Here is a 14,997-nt window from a genome sequence, read left to right on the forward strand (position 1 = left end):
TTTACCCCAGGAAACATATTCGAAGCAATCGGTAGGACGTGGGAATTAGATGATGACTTTTAATGCTTAAATAACCTTAACAACAGATTCAATCGAGAATACAATAATAAAACGAGAGAGGAGTGAGATTGGCGAGTTAGGGAGGCTGCAACACTGGAGCAAAAGTTAGCATCAGTAGGGCTTAAACGCCCCAAAAAACCTGTTATGTCAATACCTCGTGAAACTCCACAAGAGTTTAATTTTGCTCTTAAATGTAAATACGTCACCTTAGGGTAGAATATGGTGTACATGGTAGCACAAGATTTAGATCCAAGTGGGATTCAGACTGTGAGATGTTCGATGAAGATTAATATTTTTTTATATAATTAAAGTAAGTAAGTAGGGTCATAAAGAACCCCCCCCCCCCAACTAGGGGTACATGGGGGTTTGCAACTATCTAAGTAGCCCTCTCTTTTGTTATTAGACTACAATGTATTTAATGCCGAGTAGTGGAAACGCATCTTGGTCTTTACTCCTTCCAAAAGAACCAAATAGCAGTGATGATGAGAGTTCAAATCATAGCAGTTTTTCGAGTGATAACAGTGATTTCAAACTAGACGAGCTAAATCCCCACCTTCTTATAGAGCGTAATGATGATTTCTGCAGTGTGAAATGTTCAGATCGGTGAGAATATTATTGCGGTTTACACCGAGAATGGTCACATCAGCTTGCCAAATCAGAAGGTCTTGTTCATAATTTGGAAAATCTCAACGCTCCAATCCAAATAAGGTACTCAATAACCATGCCTCGAGTAGGTCCAGAAACTTGCGAGCTTGCAATACAAAGAATTAGAAAAGAAAAAAACAGAATGCTGGCAAGACGTTGTAGATTTTACATGCTAAAGTTGGCCGAAGAACAAGCATCATCAATCGGTAGAAAACTAACATCTACTGAAAAAAGATGTGTCTTAAGAAACCGCCAATATTTTTTCTGAGGACGATATTGAGGACTTCTACTCTGATGAAGATTAGGGGTTATTCAAGCTCTTTTAAATTTCTGACTCATGCGGTTAATTTGTATTGTTAGTTTATGAAGAAGTCATCAATAAGAAAAAAATTAGTAAGTTTTAAATTTGCTTTGATTGTTCAAGTCTATTATTAATTTATAGAGTTAATAATACATAAAAAGTTCAACAATTGATAATTTAAAGAAAAAATTAAAATAAATTAGTACATAAAGGGTGCAGATTACATTATAGATGAAAGGGAAAAGACAAAATACATTGGAATATTAAACTTAATAAACAAAATACATAGAAATAATAAACAACAACTAGATAGCACAAATAATTTTCAGGTACTTTACAACACAAAAAACGACGATCCGGATTATCTAGGGTCCTTGATAATTTTAGCTTACAATAATAACCGCATTCACAAACAACGAGTTCTATAACAGTTTGAGGTTTGGGAGCTTTGAGACATGTTTTTGGGGGTGCAAAAGTGTGTTGAAGGGGTGAAAATGGAGGAAATGAAGTAGAAGAGTTTGCTGAAAATTGGCTAAGTGTTTTAGGTTTTTATGAAGGCCTATTACGCACAGATTCTGTGCGCGAAAGGACTTAAGTGTAAGGTTACACTTTGGTCCTATCACGCGCAGAATCTGTGGGCGAAACCTAATTATGTAATTTTTTTATTTTTATTTTTTTTAGACTAAAAAAGTCGCGGACTCTTCAAAATTAGTTATTAAAACAGGAAGACTTCTTTAAGTCAATGAGCCCGTTTGGATTGGCTTATAAGTTGCCTATAAGCTGTTTTCAGCTTTTTTGAGTGTTTGGCTGGCCAGCTTAAAGCCATTTTGTGCTTAAAATAAGCCCAAAAAATTAATTGGCTTTGTTTAGCTTAACTTATCTAAAACAGCTTATAAGCTGAAAACAACTTATAAGCCAAAAAAAAAAAGTTGGACTACACCAATTTTTTTTTTTTTTTTTTTGCTTATAAGTTGGAAAACCAACTTATAAGCGGCTTTTTTTAAGCCCATCCAAACAGGCTCAATGTCGTCTTCTGCCCACACGAAGACAATGTTGAATAAAATAATTGTTGCTTTTTTCTGATTAGTCAAGGCTACAACTTGGAATGTAGGTTAAATCAATGGGGTTTTCAAGATATGAAGAAGAAAAATCCAAGAAAATAACCGGAATTAGTAGTATTATTTTATTAAGGATAAACAACCTACCGCGTACACTCAGAGAAGTACAGGGAAAGTGCAGTTAAAAGAAAATTAAGAATCTAATCAACCCAAGTTATGTGGAAGTGCGGCAAGACAAGTAATTAGTGGAACGCGTATCTGCTGATTATTCTTCTCATAAAACTAGGGCTAGACATAGATATCGAAAATTGAAAAATTAAACCGAATCGAACCGAAACTTCAACAAATCGAACCGAACCGAACTAGTTTGGTTCGGTGTTTGGTGTCCATCGTTAAAAAACCAAAACCGAAATAGCCGAACCGAAATTTGATAAAACCGAACCGAAAAACCGAATGCGCACCGAAATTTAATACATTACCCAAAAAAATTAAAATAGTCCAGACCCATTAAGTTTAAAGCAAAAAAACCCAATTGTAATAAGTCCTCTTTTGCATTTGTATCCCTAATTTTCCACTTCAATTGAAAAAATCAAATATCCTTAACAAAGAAAGGTAACTAGGATGTCTCTTTAGGATTAATGTATGTCCTTTATGTGTTTTCTTAATTATTCTTACGGTATGTATATAACACCTAGTAATCCTATGTCATGATTATAGTTTTCTGTTCTTGTGTATCCTGTTTGTTTGATTTTAATTTTAATTTATCAGTTTTATGTTTTATTGTTTTTGAGAATATGAATTAGTGTCAATGAAATCGCTTCTAATATTATATTAAAAAAAACCGAATTGAAAAAACCGAAACCGAACTTTAAAAACCCAAAACCGAAAGAACCGAACCGAACTAGTTTGGTTCGGTGTCTGGTGTCCACCTTAAAAAAACCGAACCCGAAATAACCAAACCGAAGTTTGATAAAATCGAACCGAAAAACCAAACGCCCACCCCTAGATAAAACTAGGATATGTTTTACCTAGTAGTTTGGTCCAAGGTGCAAAACACATACAAATTTATGGGAATATGGTGTTTACATGCATCAAACATACTCGCTTCTTCAAATTCGTTTAAATTTGTTTGTCTTATTTTTTTTTAGTCCGTTTCAAAAAATAATGTATCTTTTATTTTGACAACTTATTAATTTTAATTTTTCACATCGAATGTTTTAGATCACAAGATTAATTTTTTTTTGCAATTTTATATATTTGTAATTTAAGACCACAAATTCATAAATATTTTTTTTTTTAAATTCCGTGTTAAGTCAAAACAAGACAAACAAATTGAAACGGAAGGAGTATTAACTTACGTGTGATTAGGGAATTTAATAAAATGAAAATATGAAGAAAAAAATATCATAATAATATGAGTACATGTATAAATACATGTCATGCATCTATTTGTTTAATATGGACACGTGAAAATAAACTTTTAGCAAGGCCCTCTTGTAACACCCTTTGTCGGGAATTAGCGATAAAGTCTCAATCACAGGTTTTTATCGTCCATCTTCTTACTCGTGGGAAATAGGAAGGAATAATCCCATTTTATACCTTTTTTTTTTGTCTGAAACAATGTGTTTTTGGTAATGACGAGTAAAGGATAAGATACTGGGAAATAAGCGAGGAAAAAAATTATGAAGTACTCCCTCCGATTAAAAAAGAGTGGTCACTTGGGGCCTGTTTAGAAAGTCACCCAAATAATTGGAATTGAGTGTAATTTGGGGTATTACACAGTTTGGCCTGCTTGTTTGATCAAGTAATTACTTGATTATGTGAGAATTGAGTGTAATTGAGAGGGTTTAATTACACTCTTCAATTCTGAAGGGAGGGTTGAGAATTGAGTGTAATAGCGTTACTTTTTAGTTTCTTTCTTTTTTTTCTTTTTATTTTAATTTCCTTTTTCTTTTAATTACTTTTATTTTTAAAATATATTTTTCTTTTTATATTATTTATCTTTTATCTCCTTTCTTCTCATTCTCAACTTTTACTTCTTGTGATTCCATGTAATTATTTGTATATTTTTTTTAATTCATTTAGCATAACTGTGTTATTATTCTAATACAGCCCTTAATATTAGAAAGAATGAGTCTTAACAAAATTGGCATATATGAGTGATGTTATTAAAGTAAACATTTATTGTGAATGAGGTTATAGACTTATATTTTCCCTTTCTTTTGAATTATATTTACTTAAGTTTCGTTGGGACTTACTTATGTAATGTTGTAATTTGACTTAAGAGTATTATGTTAAACTTTTTTTGTTTTTTAAAATAAAGATAACGAGGCAAATTTGCGTAGTATTTGCTTGCATTTTGGGTTATGTTACCTCACTTGTATCAATTTCTAATGCATTATAAAATACATTCTTAAAACTAGGAAAAGCCGCAAAAATTGAAGCAAATCGATAAAACTGACAAAACCGAAACTGACAAAATTTATACTATAACGGTTTGCTTTGGTTTGAATATTTAAAAAAAAAAATTGACTGATTTTATTTGATTTTAACCAAAAACCGAGTCAAACCGAAACATGAATCCCCTAATTCTTATGCTTTCATAGCTCAAGTCAAAAGCAATGAAATGAACGTGGATTTGATTATGAACTTTCAAATCTATGTATCATCAACCACCATGATCACCTCTATTAATAATGAACACATTAGAAACCCATGATGAACATTAATGCATTATGTATAATATGCAAGTATTTCTAGACTTTATTTAAAGGCTTAATGCATATGCGATCTCCTAAATTTGCCTTTTTTTTTTCTCTCTTCATGTTAGCACCTCAACCAAGTGTTGTTCTCATTGAACTCCTGAACTCGTCTTCAAGTATGTTTATCAGACCTCCTAAGATTTGTTAGAAGCAAAAACTGAATTGGGGAAATGACGGCGGATTAATATTTTGGACATGTTGTAAGCTATTCTTTAGGTCCATGGCTGTGTCGGTTTCAGTTGGTTCTACTCTTCCACTGCAAGTTTAATTAAGAAATGCTTTTTTTTTCCTTCTCAATTGCTGTTAATCTTAGTTAAAAGATGACATAATTAAATTAGAATATATATTAGCATGTTGCTATATTGAAGATGGAATACTATGTAAGTCGAATTGTATTTGATAAACACGACGAGTTCAGGAATTCAATAGGAACAAGTAAACAACACTTAGTTAAGATATCAAAATGAAAAAAAGAGATAAATTTTGAAAGCCGCATATCCATTAAGCCGTATTTAAAACACCATATTTTTTTAAATTGAAATTGAGAAATCATTTCAAAAAACCAACGCGATTGGTAGGTGGTTTTTTTCATTTTTTTTTGTTTTGTTTTAAGGAAAGGTCATTGGGTGCTACCCCACTGACTATATTTTTTATTAATAAGTCAAAAACGTGTCTAATACATAAAGTAAAGAAAATGCAAATAAATAAAAGGAAATAGTGTAGAAACATTGAAATTGGGAAAGTGTACTCTTCTCTCTCACGATCAAAATGAAATTTGTGGGCAAATGTTAGCCAAGATCAAAATGAAATTTGTTCTCAGTCTTCCGAAATCGAAGGTGCGTTGATTCTTCTTTAGATACATTTCAGTTTGTCCATCGATTTCTTCACCTCGCCGAGTCATAATACCTCCAATTTTGGAAACTGAACTGTATCATCTTGTTCTTCAAGCTCCATTATTGTCTTTGCAAGCTCGGAATCTATGGGTGGTGATGATTGTGCTAGCATTTTCCTCTTGGATCAGCATCATTTGAGTTGTTGTCTTGATATTGGTGTTTCCGTCAGGTTTGTTGCTGATCTGTAGATCTCTAGCTGGTTGTCTCCAATGTCTGAATGGTTATTGTTGGTGTTGAAATTGGTAATTGATTGTGTTATCCTCTCTTTGTTGGTTTTTTGTGTTGATGCTCTGCATGTATTCATTATACCATTCGATTCTCCCCAGTCTACAATTGATTTTTGCCATCAACCGTTGCTGAATAGAATCGGGATGAGTATCTTTATGCCCATTTTGCCCTCCTTGTTGTTGCTTATCTGCAATGTGGATGATTTTTTGTATGACGCGTTTGGTAGTGAGACAACCAACCAGCATGAAAGGGACTAACCGCAATTTGGACCCTAACCAAAAAGTCCTTGATATAAAGTATAATATAATATAATAGTAATATGGTATCAAGATTTCCAATCCAATAAGGGAAATTAAAAAATAAAAAGTACTTAGCAGTACGATACTGCCAATGGCAATACCAAAGATTTAGATGCTTTGTTTTCTCGTTATAGTGAATAGATATCTGACACAACCCGAAAAGATTCGGGTTTAATTCTCTAATGAAAGGCAAGTGTATCAGCATCATTGTCGACATGGCTACACCTATACCCAAAGGTCATTGAAAGGAACTTTGTCACTGTTTGATTGAAACTGGTAAAACCCAATGGAAAGAGACATGCCCTGGTATTTTTGGATTGTGTATTTTGTGAGAAAACTTTTTCACCAACGAGAGTTATCATTACCTTATGTCCCAAAAGATAAAGGCAGCTTTCGTTAAGTGCTTGAATGCCCATAACATATAAATTGTTTCATAAGAAAGTATCGAATTGTTCCTTTTAACCGGTCTTCATTCGCTATAAAGCACTCCTATACCAATAGTAATAGCAGGTAGTGTATCAGGCCATTTATGTTATGGCACAATGTGGAAGTGCTGAGCTGATTGATTTCAATTCCCTTCGTGCAACAGATGCGCCACTTCCTGCTGCTGTAGATATTGAGAATACCACACAAGTTGAAAATTATTTGCTTTTTTCTTTAGTCGTGCTTAGAGCATCCACGTATTACAAATCGTATCAGAGAGCTGGACCTGTATATTATGGAGTTGTTGCAATAGCGTTTGAAGCTTTCCCCCGAACTTTAGCCAAGGACAGTGGTGTGACTTTGATCCGTACAATGAATGTGTTCCACTGAAAAGATGCAAATAGCAAGATTGCAGGGCTGGGCATAGTGAGTAATGGTGAATTTGCTGGTGTAGTTGCATTACCATTACCAGTAGGATTTGAACTTGTCTAGAACAGAATAGAACTATAGTCATGCATTCTCAAACTACTTAATAAAGTTCTAGGACTCGAGTGAGTTTAATTCGTGGCATGTAATTTATTGCAACAGGCTAAAGGTTGAATTGCAGAATGCAAAAATTTCAGCAGTTCAAAATGCTGCTAGCTATATTGGCTATAGTTTCATTTCTGAAAACTTGTTGGATGGGATAGCTGATCAAGTGAACTGACAGCTTGCTTTGGGAATTGAAGGTCCTGGCCAAGAATTCATTTGGATTGATAATGCAGGCATAAAAGAACGTGACAACTTTAAGATCTCTGTCCTTCCTTGCATTTCATGAATTTGACTAGTTTAACAAAGGAGGCTGTCATTTTAGGGGAAGGAATATATAAAAACATAGTGGAGGAGGCTCAAGCCAATCTGGTTATGAACAAACTGAGAGGCGCAAGTCACATTACTGCACTCAATTCTCATGGTTTTGGGGACCAAAGAAGTCCATAGATTGATGACATTGTTATCTACGTTACTGGAGTGCTTATTTTGTTTATCAGATATTATCAGTTTACTCTTAGTAGGGCCTTCGGACATGCTTCCAAGATGACATTGACAATGGAGTCAATAAAAATTGTTGGTGATATCTTTTACATGGAAGCAAATAGTGGAGAAACTAAAAGAGTGAACTGGAATGATGTTTTTGCCACAGAATTTGCACTTGAGGTGGCAGAGTATGTTCTAATTCCTAAATTGATGACGCTCCACTGAACCTTGAGGATTTCATTTTTGCTTCTAAAACTTTGGTGACTTGTCCATATTTATTTTGATGCACTAGAGTAACTTTCTAGAATCTATGCAGAAGACTTGAGAAAGGAAAAAGAATAAATTGATGTAGTTAAGAGTTACAACTATTGAACAATACTATTCACCATTGCTAAGGAATAAATCTATTTACGACAACTACATACACACATATACATGGATTTGATTTACAACACATTTGAACAAATAGCTCTAACTCAAACATTGAACTAAATAAAAAATGGTCAGCTACTATAATCTGTTGTTTGTTAAAGCTGCCTTGGATTTCCTAAGTCTTCTTTCTTCTGAAAGCAACTTAGCGAGCCTTTTCAAAGCTTCTTCATTTGAGCCACTATGTTCACACGGTTCAAGCAGACCCGTATGCAAATCAATCTTTGAAACTGTTTTTTTCAGCAAATTCTTCCCAATTTCAACTAATCTCCTCATGTTAACCTCTGTTGATATGTCAACGGAGGAATCAGTCTCTGTCAATGTGTCATCCTGAACGCGAAGATAATTATTTTCGGAATGAAGTGCTTGGAGGAGGGCAGAAATATGAAAATTAACCATATCATCACTGGCATGAGTAAGAAGGTCCAAGATTGGAGATGAACCACCATAGAGGAGCCATTTGCAAAGACCCCATTTGGCTGCTGTTTTAGCATTGTATTTCAATTTCATTTTTGTTGATGATCCTGTACCTAATGAGATCACTAAAAAGCGACCATAATCCTCTGGCTTTACCGGAAAGAAATCTGAATTCCCATGGAGGATTTGCTTGGTCACTTCCGTCGTTGCTATAAGGGCCTATATATATATATATACATAACAAGTGTGATCAAGAGTCGGTACTAATTACATGAATGAATCATGAAATCGAAATTAAGAAGATAATTAAATATTTACCGGATTGTTGGCTGCAACTCCACCATCTACAAGATTGAATTCTTGAAAGTTGCCATCTTTGTCTTGGTTCTTGAAATAATGGGCTGGAAGATATGTTGGAGCTGCAGATGTGCTGATGCATATATCTGATAGCCGAGCATTCATTAATGGATTTTCTTTGGCCTGCATGAAACATACACGTTAATGAATAAAAAACCACTATATAGAATTGAGAAGGCTGAGCTAGCTAAAAATATCAAGAAATACCTGCAAGTAATAAACAATTATGTTATTAAAAAAGGTGAGAATACATATAGTATATAGCTAGGAACCAACCTCAAAAGTAGAGAAGACTCTTGACTGCAAATTCTTGATATCAAAAGTTGGAATAACAATGTTCGTTAAGGTTTCAAGTAGCCGAGTCTCGCCTAGTTTCTCCTTTATAACTTGGTGAAGATATTTCCCGTTATACCTTGGTCTCACGAGAGATTTAAATTTCTTTCTTATTGATCCAAACAACCCCCTAACATGAAATCAAGCAACTTCAATAGTTAGTAATTACACATCATCAAGTCGAACAGTAAATAAATTAATGAAAAGTGATCATTCTTAATTACCCATTATGTGGAAAGATCTTTGGGCCATGTTCAAGATAGAAAGGTGTGATATCTTTAGCAGCAAAAAGAGGACGTCCTTCTTTGTTTGGTGCAGTTAACATGGCCGTCACCAATCCACCTGTGCTCGTTCCTGCGATTATATCGAAATAATCGGCGAGCCTTGCGTCCTCCCCATCCAATTCCTATCATCCAAATTAATGTTGAACTAGTAAATTTAATTTGCCAGACTTGTTAAGAGTACTAGTATTTGCTAATCAATCCATAGAAATACAGGGAATAAATGACATTAATTCAAGTTGGAAGACTCACCTGAAGTTGAGATTCAAGATATTCAAGAATGGTGGCAGGTATGATTCCCCTAATGCCTCCTCCATCAATACTCAAAATTGTCACGTTGGTCTCCATTGTTTTTTTTAGTGATCAATCAGAGCTAAAAGAATCGTTCTAAGAGAGGTAAAGAAGAGAAACTTTAGTGATCAATCAGAGCTAAAAGAATCGTTCTAAGAGAGGTAAAGAAGTGAAACTTTAGTGATCAATAACAAAATTCAATTGTATATATAGGAAAATTCCATCCCAAATAGCAGGGGATTCGGATTCAAATGTTACTTTTATGAAAATAATAAATTGTAAAACTTAACTAAGAAACTTTAAATTTGGAAACTTTCAACAGGAAAATAATTAAAAATTAATATCACAAGTCTTTCCAAAACTACCCAACAAAATAGAGAACCAAAAACCCACGTGCGGACTAGTAGAAAGAAAAGTGTTAGCGATTCCTATCAGGAAAGGAATTGGTTGGAAACAAAGAGTGTTAGCGATTCCTATCAGGAAAGGAATTGGTTGGAAACAAAAATAAAAGGTTTTTCCCTTTAATATCACTCGTCTTAATTACCCAATTTACATGACACATCTTCTTTTTTAATCAATCCCCCAAAAAATAACACATTTCCTAATTGTCAACGATTTAACTTTAAACTTTACCTTTTACATTTAACGAGATGATTTATAATCACACAAATATCTTTGACTTGTTTTAGACCACAAGATTCAAAAGTCTTCCTTTATTTCTTAAACTCCGTACCCAGTCAAACTAATCACATAAATTAGGAAGGAGTGAGTAGTAATAGTGACATCACTGAAAAATAAAACAATATAGACAAACATAAGATTTTTGAGACCAATTAAATTCATATCACAGTTTGTACTCTCTTTTGTCCTAATTTATGTGACACTTTTTGTTTTTTAAGATTCAATGTTTTTAGTTTTGATCTTGTGTTTGAATATAAAATCTTTAAATTCTTCAAAATAAAATTTCTATATTTGGAAACTAAGTAAAAAATATTATTACTCATAATAATTAATAATTTAAAATATTTAAAAGGCATGTGCCCAAAAGGCATTTTTTGCGGTTAAAAAATGGCTATATGGCATACTTCTCCCTTTAAACAGCTTTAGGATTACAACTTACAAGATACTTAAAAGGAAACTGAAAACATCGGCCCACATTAAGCTTGACCTAATATTACAATTTTTTGGGCGCATTGGCCTTCTTTTGGGGTGCTCTTTAATTTTTGTCTCTCAAATCGGTGGTTTTTAATTTTTGTCCTTTATTTAATATTTTGCGGTTCTGAGTTTGAACCCAGCTCAGTAAAAAGAAAGAAAATTTGCAAAGCAAAGATTTGGATTCACAAGGCAGAATTTTGCGATTTTTTTTAATTTTAGACTGAGCGGAGTTCGAACCCGAAACAAGAGGTTTGAAGGGCAAAAATTACATTTTTTTTTGCACGGATTATCCTTCATTTGGGGTGGTCTTTAAGTTTTGCACTTTATCTAATACTCCAAGGTTGTGGGTTCGAAAAAAAATTCGCAAGACAGAATTTTGCTTCAAAACTCAACCTTAAGACAGAAATGCAAATTCTGCCTCAAGGCTGAGTTTTGAAGGCAAAACTTTATCTTGTGAATTTTTAAATTTTTTTAACGGTGCAGGGATTCAAATTCGAAACCTTGAGATTTTTAGCTAAGGGTAAGAATTAAAGACTATAAATTTGAGGGATAAAAATTAAAGACCACCCAAAATAAGGAAATTCATGCGAATTGCCCCTAATATTATGCGATTAAAAAAGCCCACAATTACGCCTATTTTTCAGAGCTATTAATATAGAACCCTTTATAAAAGCCTCACATTGCCCCTTTATACTTCTTCAGAAAATTTGGGCTTTCCTCCATAGAAGGTCAGGTTTTACACCTCCCACTTCTATTTATCGTAATATTGTAAGTTAATAAATTCATCTATTTTGGTTCTTAGATTTGTGTATTTTTCTCAAAAAAAGAAAAAAAAAAAGAAATTAGTTCTGAAAACAGATAAATTGCGTCTTTTTGGTGGTTCAAATCTGTACGTTTGATGTTTTAATCTTGTAATTGTTTGATTTTGTTTAATTGCATAGTCATTATGATTCACTAATGAATTTGGGGCGGGTTTTATTCAATACCTTATGACCCGAATTGTGTAAAAATAATAAGAAATAAGCTACCAGTTTTGGTTCTTAGATTTGTCTATTCCCCCCCCCCCCCCCCAAAAAAAAAAAAAAAAAATTAGTCCTGAAAAAAGAAAATTGTGTTTGATGTTATAATCGTTTGATTATTTTTAGTAATGACGATTCACTTTTGAACTTGGGGAGGGTTTTGTTGATTTATTTATCCGAAAAGTGCAATCTCATATTCCATGGCCTTATATAGCAGAATCTCTGCCATTACTATTTGGGTCATGGCCATGAGAATTACATTCCTATTTTTTTAATCAATTTATGTTAATTGAGTTTTTTTTTAAACCAAATTTTTGTAGATAAAAATTATTTTTGTTGGCCTGTGAGGAGAACTATTATTAAAAAACACCATCTTTCGGGACTGAATGGCCTTTTTGGCCTTGATGTTAATTCTGCAATTCTGAGGCCATTTTCGCTACTTTTTTTTCTAAGTAATTTATTTTTGAACGCAGCTAATTAAGATTTTTTATAAGTGGTAGTATTACATTTATTTTAGGTCATGTGTGTTTGTCAAAAGTCTTCTTAATTGAATGTTGTTTATTTGAAGTTCTAGAATTTGCCAACAATGTGTTCCATGTATTTTAACAAGTAAACAAATTAGTTATTGCAGTTTTGTTTGTTGAAGATTTAGAAAAAAAAATGGGGTTTTGAGATTTTCAGAAACTAAGGGTCAGTTTGGCCATGATTGTTTTCACTTTTTGGACATAATTGTTACAATGTTTTGGATTTTGAAAAACTCCAAAAAACTGTTTTCGCAATTTTCACTTTACAACTTCAAATTATATTCGTGTCCAAATATAACTCCAATTCTCAAACACCATTTTCAACTTGAAAACAAATATACTTTTTTTCAAATTTCACAATTCCACACGCTCACTAAGTAACTGTAATTCATTTTCTTGATTTTTTTCACCCAAGTATTTTTTGATATCTTTACGAAAACTACTTAATTTCATAGAATGCCACCTGAATTTGTTTGTATGTTATTTAGGTAATTCCGGCTAATTCAAGATTGGAATTTTATTGGTTTATAGAATTTTTGAGAGTATGGAGTACTATTAAGTTTTTTGTGCTTATGGACGGTCAAGTGCTGTTTAGATGATTTAACATCGGTACTTAACAAAAATACATAAGCTACATTTAAAAACCACTAGGTTCTTTTTTCATGTCTTTCCTTGAGTTTCAATCGGGAAGACTATCCCCTAGTGGCTGATATTTATTCTGAGAATATTAATCTTGTCGAAAGAGGAACAGCATTTACCCATCTTTGCACAAATTACCAACAAACAAACATCTTAAATGTTTTATAGCCAGATACAAACTGCTATTCTTCAAATACTTTTTATAAGAAGTTTCCAAAATAAGTTGGTTACAACAGCTTGACCAAAAAGAACTTGAACAATCGGTATTATACTATCTGCCAATAGTGTATTAAACCAGTAAAAACTTCATTTGAAGAACCATCAGGAATTAATGACAACTTTTTGTTGCTACTACAGATTTTACTAATGTTGATAGTTGAAGAATATCCTTTAGAGTGACAATTGGCTGGGAAATGTTCTATTAAAGGATCTCTTCCTATATTTGTATAATTTTTACTTTTCTCCTTGGTGTTATAATAAGGGAGTTCAGGGGCAACAAGAACGTAATCTAAGCTTTAGAAGTTGCTGAATGATAGATAGACAGGGAGAGTTGAATTTTTCAAACATCTAGAATTGTTTCAACGAACAAATAATTGTGAAGATTCATTGATGCAACAAAAAAACTTAACAGTAAAAACTGTTATGATATTCTTTCATTAATGGAGGCCAAGGCAACTCGTGGCTTTGGAAACAAATCTGAAAACTAAGCTCCCCTTTGGCCATAACTTGAAACGAGAAAATTTGAGTTTTTGAAGTTGTGTTTGAACATGCATTTTACTTGGAAAAAGTTTGAAGTTGAGTGGAAGTGAATTTTTTCCTAAAAATTGGTCTGAGCTAGTTTTTGGAATTTGAATAGTTTTTGGAATTTGAATATATTTTGAAGATAAATTTTCAAAATCTGATCCAAAATCTATGGCCAAACGCTAGCTAAAATTCCTTGTAAGATGGTTCTTTTCAATTAGTGGATGGCTAAGCAAGCTTGTCTTAATCTGGATATGTGCTCCAAATGTTATTTTTGTAAAGCAAGAATAGAGAGTAAGCAGTCATATATTTTTACATTGTGGGATCTCTGATCAATGACGGCAGTTGTTTCTTAGCATGGTTGGACTCAATGGTGTATGCCTAGAACTACAAAGGAATTGTTGAGTTGCTTGGACAATGCAAGTGGCAGTTTGAGACAAAACACGGTGAATTTTTTTCTTAACAGCATTTGGTGGACGATATGAAAAAACAGAAATGAAAGGTGTCTGGAAGATAGATGCAGCTCATTACAAAACATTAAGATGAATTGTATTTTGTTATTCACTTTTGGTGTAAAGAAAAGTATTTTGATGAAGCTGAATCATTCATAGAAATAGAATCCCTGTAAGCTGAGCATGATATGGTTTTTCTTTTTCCATCTTTTGTAACTTGTAAATATGGTTAACGACACTATCTTTGTGCTGCTGATTAATATATTGTTACCTATGTCAAAAATTGCCGTACTATCCATTCTCCAAGCTTTTGCAGATGCCATGCTTAGTTTTATAAGTTTCTGACTTTGAGACTCGCCTTTGATGTAGTTATGCAAACATTAGTACCTTTCCGGTGTGACGGAGGAGCTAGATTCCATAGTAAGTTGATGCAAGTACACATCCTTTGGCAACGTGTTCATTTAAAGCAGCGGAGCATAACATATATGTAAAAACCCACTAAATTCTCAACAAATATTAGATTTGAAGCTCAAACTCATCATGTTAAAAATCTGAATCCGCTACAGAGGGTAATATGTAGTTGGCACTTTGGCAACGATGACCGACTTCAGAAGCTTTAATGAAACTATTTCTGCTTTCCCGGGCTCTTATTGAGCAATAGTGAATTCAAAATTGA

At 33.3% G+C, this 14,997-nt stretch overlaps 1 protein-coding gene, 2 long non-coding RNA genes and 1 other non-coding gene across 5 annotated transcripts; 3 read left to right on the forward strand and 1 right to left on the reverse strand.

Moving 5' to 3' along the window:
* The first annotated feature begins 5,504 nt into the window (after positions 1-5,504).
* On the forward strand, positions 5,505-7,921 carry LOC132609373 (uncharacterized). The gene is made up of 3 exons (XR_009570820.1): positions 5,505-5,662; positions 5,775-5,888; positions 6,836-7,921. It is a non-coding gene; the product is annotated as an uncharacterized LOC132609373 (long non-coding RNA).
* Positions 7,922-8,193: 272 nt separating this feature from the next.
* On the reverse strand, positions 8,194-9,544 carry LOC132612145 (patatin-like protein 2). Its single transcript, XM_060326476.1, has 4 exons — positions 9,444-9,544; positions 9,163-9,349; positions 8,848-9,009; positions 8,194-8,748 (listed from the first exon to the last, which is right to left on the reverse strand). The coding sequence occupies exons 1-4, from the start codon at positions 9,542-9,544 to the stop codon at positions 8,194-8,196; spliced, it is 1,005 nt and encodes a 334-aa protein (XP_060182459.1).
* Positions 9,545-9,797: 253 nt separating this feature from the next.
* On the forward strand, positions 9,798-14,604 carry LOC132609374 (uncharacterized). 2 transcript variants are annotated; one of them, XR_009570822.1, is made up of 2 exons: positions 9,798-11,714; positions 13,486-14,604. It is a non-coding gene; the product is annotated as an uncharacterized LOC132609374 (long non-coding RNA). The 2 variants fall into 2 exon arrangements; XR_009570821.1 differs by having other exon boundaries at positions 9,798-11,674.
* Positions 12,303-12,395, forward strand: LOC132612387 (small nucleolar RNA SNORD96 family). Its single transcript, XR_009571754.1, has one exon. It is a non-coding gene; the product is annotated as a small nucleolar RNA SNORD96 family (small nucleolar RNA).
* Positions 14,605-14,997: the final 393 nt, after the last annotated feature.

This window comes from Lycium barbarum, chromosome 9 (assembly GCF_019175385.1).
Source record: "Lycium barbarum isolate Lr01 chromosome 9, ASM1917538v2, whole genome shotgun sequence".
Taxonomy (NCBI): domain Eukaryota; kingdom Viridiplantae; phylum Streptophyta; class Magnoliopsida; order Solanales; family Solanaceae; genus Lycium; species Lycium barbarum.